The sequence below is a fragment of the Cucurbita maxima genome, unplaced genomic scaffold, assembly GCF_002738345.1.
Source record: "Cucurbita maxima cultivar Rimu unplaced genomic scaffold, Cmax_1.0 Cma_Scf00023, whole genome shotgun sequence".
NCBI lineage: Eukaryota > Viridiplantae > Streptophyta > Magnoliopsida > Cucurbitales > Cucurbitaceae > Cucurbita > Cucurbita maxima.
The window spans coordinates 3,078,738-3,092,179 of NW_019272039.1; the positions used below are offsets into that span (position 1 = coordinate 3,078,738).

The following is a 13,442-nucleotide window of genomic DNA, read 5'->3' on the forward strand; positions in this document are numbered from 1 at the left end:
CTCCAAGATTCGTGGTATAAATATTTGGCCTTCCTTCCATCTATTCACTTCACTCACTCCCATAATAATAAAAAGACAGATTCTTCTCTCACTTTCTCATTCATCTCTTACTCCACCCTCTCCCATAATGTCGGTGGTGCTGGCCAAGACCGACTCCGAGGTTAGCAGCCTGACGCCCTCGTCGCCCAGCTCGCGGCGCCCGGTGTACTATGTGCAGAGTCCGTCACGGGATTCGCACGATGGGGAAAAGACGACGAATTCGTTCCACTCGAGCCCAGTTCTCAGCCCAATGGGGTCCCCCCCTCATTCGCACTCCAACTCTTCGTTGGGCCCTCACTCACGTGACTCCTCCTCCACCCGATATTCCGCCTCCGTCAAGCCCGGATCTCGCAAGGCCGCCAATCACAAGATTCCCAAGCCGTGGCAGCGCTTCGATGCCATTGAAGAAGAGCGCCTCCTCGAGGACGACGGTAGCTCCGATGGGTTTAGCCGTCGATGCTACTTCCTTGCATTTGTTATTAGTTTTGTGGTTCTTTTCTCTCTGTTTTCGCTGATTTTGTGGGGTGCCAGCCGGCCTCAGAAACCTACCATTCTCATGAAAGTAAGTGGATTTTTATTTACAAGGTTAATCTTGGGATTTACGGAAGGAAGTGGGTTAATGAGTGGATATGGTTTTCTGTTTTCTGTTTTCTGTTGGCAGAGCATTTTGTTTGACAAGTTCGTGATCCAAGCGGGGGCAGATTTTTCAGGAGTGGCGACTGATCTGGCGACCATGAACGCGACGGTGAAGTTCGTATTTCGAAATACGGCCACGTTTTTCGGCGTTCATGTCACTTCCACTCCGCTTCAGCTTTCGTATTCCCAGCTCACACTTGCCTCTGGAACCGTATGCAATCGCTACCCTAAAACTCTCTCATTAATTTGCACCGCTTTTCTAATGCGCAGGCTTGTGAATCATTTGATACATTTCTTTGTCTCTTTAGTTGATGAATCAGACAAGGGGACATTGCCTTGTTTTTAAAATATAATTTAGATATATGCTTTGGATTCACTAGATCTACTTATGCATACAGACATTAAATTCTGGCTTCTTGCTTTCTATTTTATTCCAAAATAATTACCACCATTCGATAGTTTTTTATTGTGTTTACTTTTAGTTTTCCCCATTATGTTTAAAGATTGGTGTTAAAAATAATTACCCAATGTTATTTCCAAAATTTATATTTTGAACTCAGTTCTAATGTTTACTTAAAACAAATTGTTTGTTTATTAAATGAGGCGTAGGAAAAGGGAGGGAAGCGTGTTTAATAAGCATTGGTATAAGATATTTGTTAAACATCAAAAGATGGTGGTGAAGTGGAGGATGGATTATTATGGAGTGAAAGGAAAAGAATAGAATATATGTATTGATGAAATGGGAAGCGTTGGAAATGCAGATTCAAAAGTTCCACCAAGGGAGAAAGAGCCAACGAGCCATAGTGGTAACCATGAAAGGAAGCGGCATTCCGTTGTACGGCGGTGGAGCCAGCCTGAGCAGCGTGAACGGAAAGCCGATCGAACCGGTTCCCCTGAACCTTCAATTCACGGTCCGGTCCACAGCGAATGTGTTGGGCAAGTTAGTGAAGCCCAAATTCTACAAGAGCGTGGATTGCACCGTGGTCATGGACCCCGCCAACATGAACAAGCCCATCTCCCTCAGGAATAAGTGCTCCTACCGCTCATCAGGTTAAAAGCAAAACAATATGTTTCTTACATTCATATATGATTGGTGTTCACATTCACAGTTTTATATTTTATGATATGATTTTTTTTTTATGGGTATTATAATATGTGTTTGGGTCCCCATGGTCTCATAAGGCTTACTTTGAACGTTGAATGAAACGATCCCACCCTCTTTGAATTGAAATCTTCAGCAAAATGAAGCTTCCTGGTTTGGTTGTATTCAGACAGTAATCAGTCCCATGATCCTTGTTCTTATTTTTATTGCACAGTTGCTTATCTGTTCCTTTTTCACACCTTACCAGTTTCGTTTTATAATTTATCCGTAGAAAACGTGAGGACTTTTCTTTAACCCCTTCCGGATCAATTCAAACACAAAGTGCGGATTACTTGGAAAATTCTATTCAGCGCGACTTGTGTTTATGTAAACCAATTTCTTTTATTTTTTCTCGGGAAAGCCTGACGACATCAGAACATTCATTTTTTAAGTTGACTATAATTTAACTTCCAACATGGATTTATTTTTTTAGTCTCTACTTTCATTTTATTTCAATTTGCTTTCGATAATATTAAAATACTCAATTTGATTCATTTTTTAATTTGTCTAATAACGGTTTCATAAATTGATTTTTTTTTTTTTTATGGCAAATAAATTTGTGAAATATAAAATTAATAAAAATAATGATTTTGATTGGAAATGAATGGTTATATATTATTTCACATATCAACTAAAAAAATGGTTTTTTTTTTTTTTTTTTTTTATGTACACTGGAGTTGGACCACCCACATTTGGTATGTGTATCCATCCATCAACTCAACCGTGTGTCCACCCATCAATCATCACCAAATTTACAACTAACATAAAATCAAAACTAATCAACGAATCAAATGAATTGTGGATCGTTCATTTTGATTGAAGATCTTCCAAAATTAAATTCTTCAACCCCAAAATATCCCTCCGTCTTTTGCGTCCACTCCGGAATCGAACCGTGATTAGAAATCATCTGACGGTGACCCAACTGTCAGTGATGACCCAGTCAACTGGCCCGTTGTCCACTAGCTGAAGCAGCCGCTCCGTCGGTGAACACGACCACGGACACGACGAATCCAACCAACAATTTGATTCTTCCTCAAATTTCTGATCCATCTCTAGCGAGTGAATTGATGCCCAATCTTCGAAATCGAAAGGGCATCTCGGCGACGTTAATGGTTCGCCCTTGGGCGTCAATGGAACAGAGCTGCTGCCGGAGTCTGCTAGAAATGGATGGTTCAGAAGCATCTCAGCCGTCCATCTCTTTGCGGGATCCTTCACCAGGCATTTACCCAGAAAATCTTTCCCTTCCTCGGAAATATATTTTGGGATTTTCGGCAATTCCTCTCCGATCCCAATTTTCAGTAACAGAGAATAGATGTTGCATTCCACTGGGAAATTCCAAGCGGGTTTTCCGGTCAACATCTCCACCACCGCGCATCCGACAGCCCAAATGTCACACGGCGACTCGTACTCGTCATCGTTCACCGATTCCGGCGACATGTACAGAGGAGAGCCTCTCAATTGAAATTTCCCCTCTTCCCCTGTTTCTGCTCTGTTTTTCCCCGCCTTCTTCGACAATCCAAAATCAGCAATTTTAGCATCGCCGTCACCAAACACTAGAATATTCCGAGGCTTCACGTCGCAGTGAACAAATCCTTTCTCGTGAATATACCGAAGCCCTTCGAGAATCGTCCTCGTGAACCGCCGAACCTCAAATTCCGGCAACCAACCACCGTGGCTCTGTATTCTGTCGGCCAAACTACCCCCACTAGCATACTCAAGAAACAAATTATATAACTCGTCGCCTCTCTCGACGCTGCAGCTCTCACCAAAACACCGTATAATTTGAGGGCAATCACCCAAAAGATCCAAAACCCGCTTCTCGTTCTTTAGCGAGGCAGAGGAGACAGCTGGAGACGATTTAACGGCCATTAACGGAGGAAACTGAGCATTAGAAGTGTTAGAAGGCATGGCTAAATTGATGGTCGCAAAACTCCCACACCCAATCTCATGCCCTCGAATCCACTCCATGAGCAGGTGGAATGAATTGAATAGAATTTGGACGCCTGAATCGCTGGCGACTCTGGTTTGAATGGAAAGGGAGAAAAATCGTAATTTGCAAGAACAGTTTGATTCAACTCTTATTGAGGACGCTCTTTTATAGGGGGAAAAGGATGAGAAAAATTAGAGCACGTGATATTTAGTGAATGCGGAGAGAAAACAGTTTTGTTTTTGCTCTTTCCCATCTTTCCCATCAGAGAGAGAGAGAGAGAGAGAGAGGAGTTATTTGGGAAACGTGGTTCATATGGTGGTCCCTCCAACATTTTTACTGAACCCCACGCGGATTTTAAATGCCAGAGCACCTTGTGTATTTCTGTATTTATTTTTTATTTATTATTATTTTTCCTTTAAATGACTAAACTGCCACCGAATTTATAATTCATTTATGGGTATCACTTTGTCCTAAGCTAACCCTCTGGGTCTGGGGTTACCCTTTTTTCTTTCTTCCAATTAATGTTATTTGATTTAGACTTTATCTACAATTGCTTCTCTATAATGTTTCCCCAATAATTAATCGTACTTTATAAATACCTCAACTTTTCCTTTTTTAGGTCACGTTTATTTTCTTTCCCCTTTTCATTTATTAACTGCATACCATTTTCTTTTTTTAATTAAATATTTCTCTAGAAAATAATTGATTTTTTAAACCTAAAAATATGCAAGCATTCATTGAGGGAGTGAAGCAAAGAATCAAAATTAGCTACTAAACAGTCGTTTAAACAAAAAAGCTTACTATAAAAAGATAAAGTTTTTAGATAAAGAAAAATAAAGTAAAATAAAACAAAAGGCATCTTTTTTATACTAATCTCAAATTCTCAATTATAAGAACAAATACAAATCCACAGATTCTTAATATAAGTAAAGATCCTTCACAATGTAGTGGAAGCAATGATCTAAAATAATAATAATAATAGTTTTTTTTATTAATAATTGCAAAATCTTTCCCTTCGAATAAATAAAAGAATTTTGCAACACCGCCCATTTTTATACTTTGCATTAAAAAAAAAAAAAAAAAAGGAAATGAAGGTGAAGTGTGACATACATATAAATGCCAATAGCTTAGAAAGAAAGTGAAAAAGGAAGGACTCCAATTAAAAACCCGTATTGATTGAGTTTTGAGTATTCTAAAAGAAACATAATTGCATCCCAGGCGCTTTCCACATTTAATATTATCATAACTTTTTATTTCTCACATTTAATATTATTGTTTTATTAATTGAGAATCTAAGATACAAAATTCATAAGTAGAAATTTAAAATGTTTAGAATATGGTGATTTGGATGCACCAACCCCCTCATTACTATATTTTTAAAGTGACGTGTCACTTAAGCATTTGTTATTGGCATTTACAGCATTTGTTATTGGCATTTACAGCATTTGTTATTGGCATTTAGAATATTGTATTCATTTGATACAATGTCACATGCGTTGTGGTAGCGGCCCACGGAGGCCGAACCATTTTGAATGATGAGGGCGAAGAGTTTTGTCGGCGGAAGATTGGTGAATAAATAACACCACCACATGATTCACATCATAACGATATGGACACGGCATTCACACCTACGCTCTCTTCTACTTTAATAACGACTCGCACACACACCCCCTCTCTTCCAACTCTAACACACAACCTGTTTGACAAAATGCCTCACCCAACATTTACTCTCTTCTCCACGCAATTCTATTTCTTTTCTTCACCTCACTTCTCTTCTCTTCTTCCTAATGTCTCTGCCCTTTTCCTTTTCTTCCTCTTTCTCTTCCCCCCGTCACTATTCACATTTTTAGTGGACATATCGATTTGAAACTCGTCTCGCCACTTACTCGTTAGATTTGATTTTTTTATACGAAAATATTACTCACGACATCTATGTATAACCAACAATATATATGTGTTATGTTAGTAGTTTGGTTATATGTCTACATCTATAATAGTTAGGTATTAAGTTGTAAATGATTCTAGTGAATGCACAATGATTAATGAACAAGGACCCTTTACTCGTTTATTGGGCACTCTCATAAATTATACGTACTAGAAGTTGGTAATAATTAAAATAAAGGTATAGAAATATTAAAAATTGGAGGGGGAAGGGAAATTAAAAAGGGGAAGAAAAGCATATGCTAGCTATTATAATTTTGAATGTTGAAACAACGATGCTTCTTCTCCACAGCATCCCCGTCTGGTTAGGGGTTTAATTTATGGACTCAAAATTAATTTTGATGTGTATTGGGTGGAAGATGTGTATTAATTTTAAATTGTTGACATTTTACACGCTATACAAATGGCAGCAGGTGCTGAATCTGTTTAGATGGGTATGTAATTGTTTTGTTTTAATGCTGCAAGCAATTAACTCGTGCCCAAAAAACACATCACATTCACACATAATACACGCTATAATATTTAATTCATCTCCCAGTATGCTTTCAATAAATGCATTTAAATAATTTTTTAGACGAAAGCATATTAAAAGGTAAAAATATATATATACACCGTACCTGCTTGAGTTTGAAATAGAAATTACAAACCTTATCCAAGACTAAACTAAAATTAGATAAAATTAGTAGATCTGCGGGTAAGAATTGCTTTTCTGTTAAGAAAAAGAAAAAGAAAAAGAAAAAGAAAATCATGTTCGGCGATGGACGGATTTGTCGGGTCAGGGAGACCCACATGGATTCATAGATCAGATGCAAAGAACCTATTTCCAGAGCCGCCGGTGCGTGACTGAACAGGCGGCACCAATCAATTTTCTGATTAACCTAATTGACTCGCGAGCCGACGGTCCACATTCGCATCTCCTAACCCAAATAATGTGCCCCCACAAGAGTCGACTCCGTTTCGAACAAGTTTCCTTCTGTGAGTGGGCCGCACTGCGACCGTGCCACCGTGGCTATGCCTGGGTCCTACCGCCCTCAGCCAGCCGTGTTTGATTTTGACTCCCTCCATACTCGCCGTCCACGTCGCTCTTCCACGCCTTCCAGATTTCCTCCGCCGTCTCTAATTTCTTTTGAAATTGCAAATAAAATTTGTTAAATTTATTACATAAAGATTGAATGCACAGCCTCAAGAGCGTCATTATTAGCGAAAAGAAAAAAATTGAAAGAGTTACTGGATTCGGACAACTTTTGGGTTCTTATTCATAATAATTAAACGTTGAAATTCATACACTATATTCTTTTCTTTCTTTTTTCCCACTTTTGGAGGAGGAAAAATAATGAATGGGCTATATTTATTTGGGATTATTGATATTTTGAGTGGAGCCAAGGTGATTTGGAGGAATAAGTGAGAGCGACGGGGGATTTCATTGATGTATTTTTCGATATAATTGACTTTTATTTTGATTTGATTTACTATGGTATATATGTTTAAACGACGTCAATGCTGACCTTAATCTATTACGTTTACTGCTGACACACATCCGAACGGGCTAATCCTGTGAACCAATCCCCAGAGAGGAAACGGGGATTCTAATTGCAAAGAAAAACTCCCGAAATTCCGGTGAAGATTCACAGAAAAAGAACATGCCAAAATTAGTAGTGTAGGAGTCTTGAAAGTAAATGACCCAAGTGTGAATTTGGGCTCTTCTCCAGATGAATCCAATCCACTTTCGGGGATTGATGGGTTGAGTTTCTGTGTTGGGCCATCTGTTTTTGCTATGAGAAAGGAAACTTTTAAGTTGGGAAAATGAAAGGTGGACGGCCCAAAATTTCTGTGAATGCTAAAAAGGGTTTATATAAATTAGTTGTTATAATTTTTAAGAATTAAAATATTGAACGTGACTAGAATTGACATATATTTTTAATTAAAAGTAGAACATTATTTATAATGGAGCATTTTACACGAGATGTTCTTTTTTTGATGGTGGACAACGATAAGATGGCACGTGGCACGTTCTTTGTTTCTTTTTATAGTGGACGACAGTAATGCAACATGAACCCAGATAAACGTTGGAAGATCCAGGGAGTTGTCCGAGATCTTGATCGCCACCCATGGCTGCCCGTCGTGCTTATAACTGTAGCAACGGCTTCTCCGACAGCTATATGCTTCTGAAACCGGAAGAAGTGAAATTCTTGGACCTGTGGCGCCTCCTGTTCTCAAGTAACCTCAAGAAAAGGAGATTTTTAGATTCGAGTCACGCCAGAGAATACAATTTCTGGCACAGATTCTTCATCTTTCTCTCTATCGTCGTCCTCAAGCTCCTCGGATTCCTTGCCCACCCACTCGCCTTGTTCGGCTTCTACCTGGAGTCCTCCCTCAACGTTTTGTCTGCCAACCACGGCTTTAGAGGCATCCTCCTCAATATCTTGCGATGTAATCCCCCCTCAGGTTTTGTTTTCCATCTCAAATCCCTGTTTTCATACAAACCCAACATTTCTTTTTTCTTTGCTTTATGCAGTGAAGTTGAAAATACCGGACAGCTCATCAGCAGAGTACCTGTCGTTGATTGGTCATTTGGATAGCAGAGTAACGTTGGACCAAAGCATAAAGCCTGGCGATGTCAACTACTTTGGAGCTCTCTGCATGATGGCTTCTAAAGTCGTCTATGAGAATGAAGCTCATGTTCTACAAACAGTCAACGATGTCTGGAAGGTGCACTCCATCACTTACCAATTTTATTCAAATTTTAGAATAATTTGTAAGAGCTAGTTGAAAAAATTAGATTACCGATCACAAAGTCTAAACTTTGAAACAAATTTTTAGTCAAATGTTTTGCTTTCTCTAACCGATAGTTTTTCTTCTTTAAATGGTGTAGATGGAGTTCTTGGGATTTTTCAACTTTTGGAACAGTAAGAAGAGAATTACTCCTTTTCTGCTTTGCTTCTCAAATATATAATTGTTCTGCTTGTTGGCAACGGCAACTGACATGTAATTGATAATGATGTTCTTATGTGTATTTACTAGACTATCAAGAAAAATGCTCAACACAAGCATTCATGATGCGGGATAAAAGGGTTGATCACGACACCATAATCGTGTCTTTCAGAGGCACAGAGCCCTTCAATGCCGATGACTGGAGCTCCGACTTCGACATCTCTTGGTATGAGATCGAAGGCATAGGAAAAATCCATGGCGGATTCATGAAAGCACTTGGGTTGCAGAAGACTCATGGATGGACCAAGGAAATAGACAGAGAAGATAAAAGAAGGCCTTTGGCTTACTACACCCTGAGAGAAAGGCTAAGAGAACTTCTCAAAGAAGATGAGAGAACAAGGTTTGTAGTGACAGGGCACAGCCTGGGCGGCGCTTTGGCCATTCTATTCCCTACTATTTTGGCGTTCCATGAAGAGAAGTTGCTGCTGGAAAGATTAGAGGGAGTTTATACATTTGGACAACCTCGAGTTGGAGACAGCAAATTCGGAGAATTCATGGTGAAATCACTGTCGCAGTACAAGATTCGTTACTACAGATTCGTTTATGGTTTCGACATGGTCCCTCGCCTGCCCCTTGACAACAACACTTTGATGTACAAACACTTCGGTCCTTGCATTTATTTCAACTGGAACTATGTTGCGCAGGTAAATGAAGCTGACATTTTGAAATGAAACAAACCCTTGCTAACAACTTAAACAATATACTTTGTTTTTGCGCTTTCAGATTCTGGAAGAAGAGCCATTCAAGAACTATTTCTCAATCGTGGGAGCGGTACTGATGAGAATCCATGCATGTTTCGAGATAGGAAGAAGCTTCACAATTGGGTGGCGACGGGGAAAGGAGTACGAGGAAAGAATGTGTTTTAGAATCGTGAGGTTGTTTGGTTTGTTATTGCCTGGAATTCCTGCTCATTGTCCTCAAGATTATGTTAATGCAACTCGCTTGGGTTCAACAGTTAGTCTTAACAGCGAGTATGATGTTAAAATTGAGTGAAGACTTTACTTTATAAAGAAAAAAAAATTGCCATGTGATTTGAATGGCAGTTCAAAACATGGAGTACATCAATTTTAGCACCTGCCCCAAACCCAAAAGCCAGCTACAGTATTTTATTTTACAACAATTGTACATTGCTTACAACATCTAGGATGACACAGAGCCAATCAAGCTACGCTGCTACTGTAAATTTCTAAGACGATAAAACTACCAGATGCTACCTTGAGAAATCAGGAAGCATGGCAGATGAACCAACGCTTGAGCGAACCAATCCACACCTGCTTGTGGAATGGGAGAAAGTTGTTAGTGTTGCAAACTCTCTGGTTCCGATCACCCCCAGACGAGTCCCTCATCTTGTGTGCTTTCATCTGTGCTTTCCTCAGCTTTTTCAATATCTTATCCATTGATGATGATCTTGCTCTTTCAAGTTTCATCTGAATCAACAAGGTTCATCATCAGCGAGCCACATAGCTACTTCTGGTTCTACTACATTCCCATTCTAATTTAACCAGGGCCAACTTCTTATAATATTCTACGACTTCTTTATGTTTTCTCTTCAAGTTTTTTCCAATTAAACAGAGTGAAAAGAGCAGATTTTGGTGCTAAAAGTGGCCCTACCTCAAGTTTGCGTATCGCAGCTTCAGCTTTTGCTTTCTGCAAATTCTCCCATGCTGTAATCTTGGCTTCTTCTCTCTGCAACCTAAACGTTACGTTTGGTATCATTGGAAACTACTTTTACATTGTTAAGAGATTGCTGACAATTCCAGGGAATGACAACATCTTGATATGTGAGTACTAAAAAAAAGCTCCTTCTCGACTCTTTTACCGTTTGTACAAGTTCAAGATCAGTTGAATGAAATTAGAACTTCAAACATAAATTTTTCATTCGAATAAGAACAAGAGTAAAACACAAGATTTTCTCAAATAATGATAAGGGACACTTACTTGGAAACCTGAATAGCTGCCTCTGCAATATCCAAAGTTGAAGCTCCAGCTTCCTCAGCATTTTCATTCAAGTTTTCTAGGTGTGGAAACTCTTCCTTCGTCAGTCTGAGCTTACGCCCTTTGGATCTCTGTATCACTGTGGCTCTTTTGTCTACCTCAACATCTCTCACTTCTTGTTTAGAACAATGATCACTCTCCTTTCCGACCATAGATTGGTGTGTCGAAGGAGATGAGGAGGAAAGCGAAACATTCCCGAGAGGAGATGAAGGTGTGAAGTCCAGGGGGCTCATTTGGGTTGCCACGTTTCGTTGCGAAACAACGCCCCAATCCATAGCCTCATGGGAACCACCATCTTTTTCATCTGTGGATATGATCCAAATGCCAAAAGAAAAAAACATCTCAAGAACCAACAATCCCCAACTTAAAACTATGTTGAATCAAACTACCTTCAATATCTCAACAAAATGGATCTCCAACATTCAAATCATTAGGAACGAACATGAAGAGACAACCTAATCCCAACATAACAATCTAACATTATTGTGATCTAAACGGATATGAAAGCAAGAGATACTTGATTTCCCACTCAATCACTGTCATATAGAAACTGTTTTTAATTGACATTAACAACTTAGTACAAGCAACCAACCTGTGCATCATTTAATACTAAAGACAATAAACTTCAATTCAACTAAAATGAAACAGATTGCTCAAGACTACCCACAAGATAAAGGAAAAAGAAAGAGATACCTTGAAAACTTGGCAGTGGCGACTCGTTCAGTATATCTGACCATCTGGGTGCAGAAGCTAATCGTTGCATGGTACACTCAGGATAGGATTGTCCCCTTTCGATGCTACCGCCATAGCAGATAGAAACACCATCAGCCACTAACACTCCAGTGGAAAGGGCAGAGCCTAATTTGGAGGTGTCGAAACCCCCATTTTCGGTAGTGGGAATAGCCGGAGAATAGTTAGAGTAATTAGAAAATCCAGGCGACCCAATAGGGCCACTCTTGGACTTGGGTCTTCTCTGTAGGTGAGACTGCAAAGTCCTGCTGAAGCCATTGGCCATAATAGGGCTACTAATCCATCGCTCGGCATCCTCCCATTTGGAGGGGAGTGTCCTGCCGTAAAAGGGCGTCAAGGCGGCGACAGAGGCATTCCTCCGCCGGGCGTTGTTATTTGGCTGAGGTATTCGCTCGGAGCTGCACCCCCTTTGGTTCATGACATTGATCTCCCAGTAATTTGGGAGGCCAGGGCTTGGAAACGCACTGAAGTTGTGGGAAGAACTGCAACTTCTTTCCTTCATTATGAACAGTACAACACAGTAACAGTAAGAAGGGTCTCTGCGTATCCCTACGTCTCTATCGATGGAATTTTGCTTTTGACACTGTTCTTTCTTCCGTCCATTCTTGTCCCACACAGCTGTAGCTTGTAGGGGGTTTCGGAAACTTTTTCCTCTTTCCTTCCTTTTGGCGCGAGGGTAGGACGTACAGCAGCGAGCCTAGCTTCCCTTTGGTTACTATAAAATGGAGTGAATTAGAGGCATTGGAATAAAGGGTACCGAAGGAAGGACACAACCAAATTGAGAATCACATAAGATTTATAGAATGTATGAAAACGGACGAACTTCGCATTGAAGATGATGCGAATGTTGAAAAGAAGTTGTACGAAAAAGGAGATGTTTTTTCCTTTTGGCGTTGGATCAATGGTGAATTTCGTAAGCTTTGATTTGGATGAAGAGTTTGTTTGATAGCAAAATTTGGAGTTATTAATAGAGAGATTTAGAACTAAGTGAATTTAGAAGGGGGGTTGGTAAAAGAGAAGGACAAGGGGACATTGAAATTGGGATAAAGTGGAAGATTCAATTGCCTCAAAGAAAGATTTGTTTTTTGTTTTGTGGAATAATGGCAGCTCTGCTACATGAATTATTAAAATAACAAAACGAGCCTTCCAATATGGGTTTGGTTGCCTCCTTCACATGCCATTCGCAATTTCGCCTCCTTCTAACATTTTGATTTAAGATATGTATCTTAGCGAGTTGAGTTGTCTAAATGATGTAGATTTACCCATCTTTTTAATTATAATATAAATGTTATACTAAATTTTTCAATGTTATAAACAAAATTGAAGCTTACATAATTATATGAAATAAAATAGTTTATGAAGAGCGAGTTTTATAATTACAAAATGAGAATGTTCGGTTTAAAACACAAAATTTAAATTTAAATTTAAGGAGGGAGTAGTTTAAAATGAACCATGAAAAAAATTAGAAATAGAGGTAAATTTTGAAAATTATAAAAGAAGCTATTGCCATGTGCAAATGAAGACAAAGTAATGGAAGTATGCTTGACATGAGGGCCCAAAATATGCATCATCAATCTCTATCAATGCTGGCTATGTGACGTACAGGAATATTTTTGAGTAAGTAAATATGGTGAATACCTCATGAATACTCATTTTTAACATTCACTACCAACTATTAAACAAATACTCGGTTCTTATCTACCTAATGGCTCAATTTTATTATGCCTCTTATGCGTGATTTTTTGTATAAGAAATTTTTAGAACAAAATGTGGTGTTGCTATTGTTTTAGTTTTTATTTATTTATTTATCGTAGGTACGATTGAGACCTATTGTATTTTAAAAGATACCACAATCTAATCTAATGTTAGTACACATTATAAAGAAATGAAAAAAATAGAGAGACATAAAATAAAATAAAATGGGACATACATCCCTTGTGGAGAGGTTTGGTACATGTGCAATGTCTATATAACAAACAAAACCTCAATTATTTGATTATCACAGACACCTCTCTCTCG

At 39.0% G+C, this 13,442-nt stretch overlaps 4 protein-coding genes across 4 annotated transcripts; 2 read left to right on the forward strand and 2 right to left on the reverse strand.

Moving 5' to 3' along the window:
- The first annotated feature begins 39 nt into the window (after positions 1 to 39).
- LOC111497248 lies at positions 40 to 1,983 on the forward strand. Its single transcript, XM_023147994.1, has 3 exons — positions 40 to 601; positions 701 to 886; positions 1,437 to 1,983. Exons 1-3 carry the CDS (start codon positions 128 to 130, stop codon positions 1,728 to 1,730), a joined length of 954 nt encoding a protein of 317 aa, XP_023003762.1. The 5' UTR covers positions 40 to 127; the 3' UTR covers positions 1,731 to 1,983.
- A 541-nt stretch (positions 1,984 to 2,524) lies between these two features.
- LOC111497247 (mitogen-activated protein kinase kinase kinase 18-like) lies at positions 2,525 to 3,912 on the reverse strand. Its single transcript, XM_023147993.1, has one exon. It carries the CDS (start codon positions 3,782 to 3,784, stop codon positions 2,720 to 2,722), a length of 1,065 nt encoding a protein of 354 aa, XP_023003761.1. The 5' UTR covers positions 3,785 to 3,912; the 3' UTR covers positions 2,525 to 2,719.
- Positions 3,913 to 7,702: 3,790 nt separating this feature from the next.
- LOC111497186 lies at positions 7,703 to 9,728 on the forward strand. The gene is made up of 5 exons (XM_023147889.1): positions 7,703 to 8,117; positions 8,203 to 8,396; positions 8,560 to 8,593; positions 8,709 to 9,322; positions 9,402 to 9,728. The coding sequence occupies exons 1-5, from the start codon at positions 7,796 to 7,798 to the stop codon at positions 9,669 to 9,671; spliced, it is 1,434 nt and encodes a 477-aa protein (XP_023003657.1). The 5' UTR covers positions 7,703 to 7,795; the 3' UTR covers positions 9,672 to 9,728.
- LOC111497187 lies at positions 9,664 to 12,344 on the reverse strand. The gene is made up of 4 exons (XM_023147890.1): positions 11,367 to 12,344; positions 10,617 to 10,977; positions 10,290 to 10,371; positions 9,664 to 10,105 (listed from the first exon to the last, which is right to left on the reverse strand). Exons 1-4 carry the CDS (start codon positions 11,923 to 11,925, stop codon positions 9,902 to 9,904), a joined length of 1,206 nt encoding a protein of 401 aa, XP_023003658.1. The 5' UTR covers positions 11,926 to 12,344; the 3' UTR covers positions 9,664 to 9,901.
- Positions 12,345 to 13,442: the final 1,098 nt, after the last annotated feature.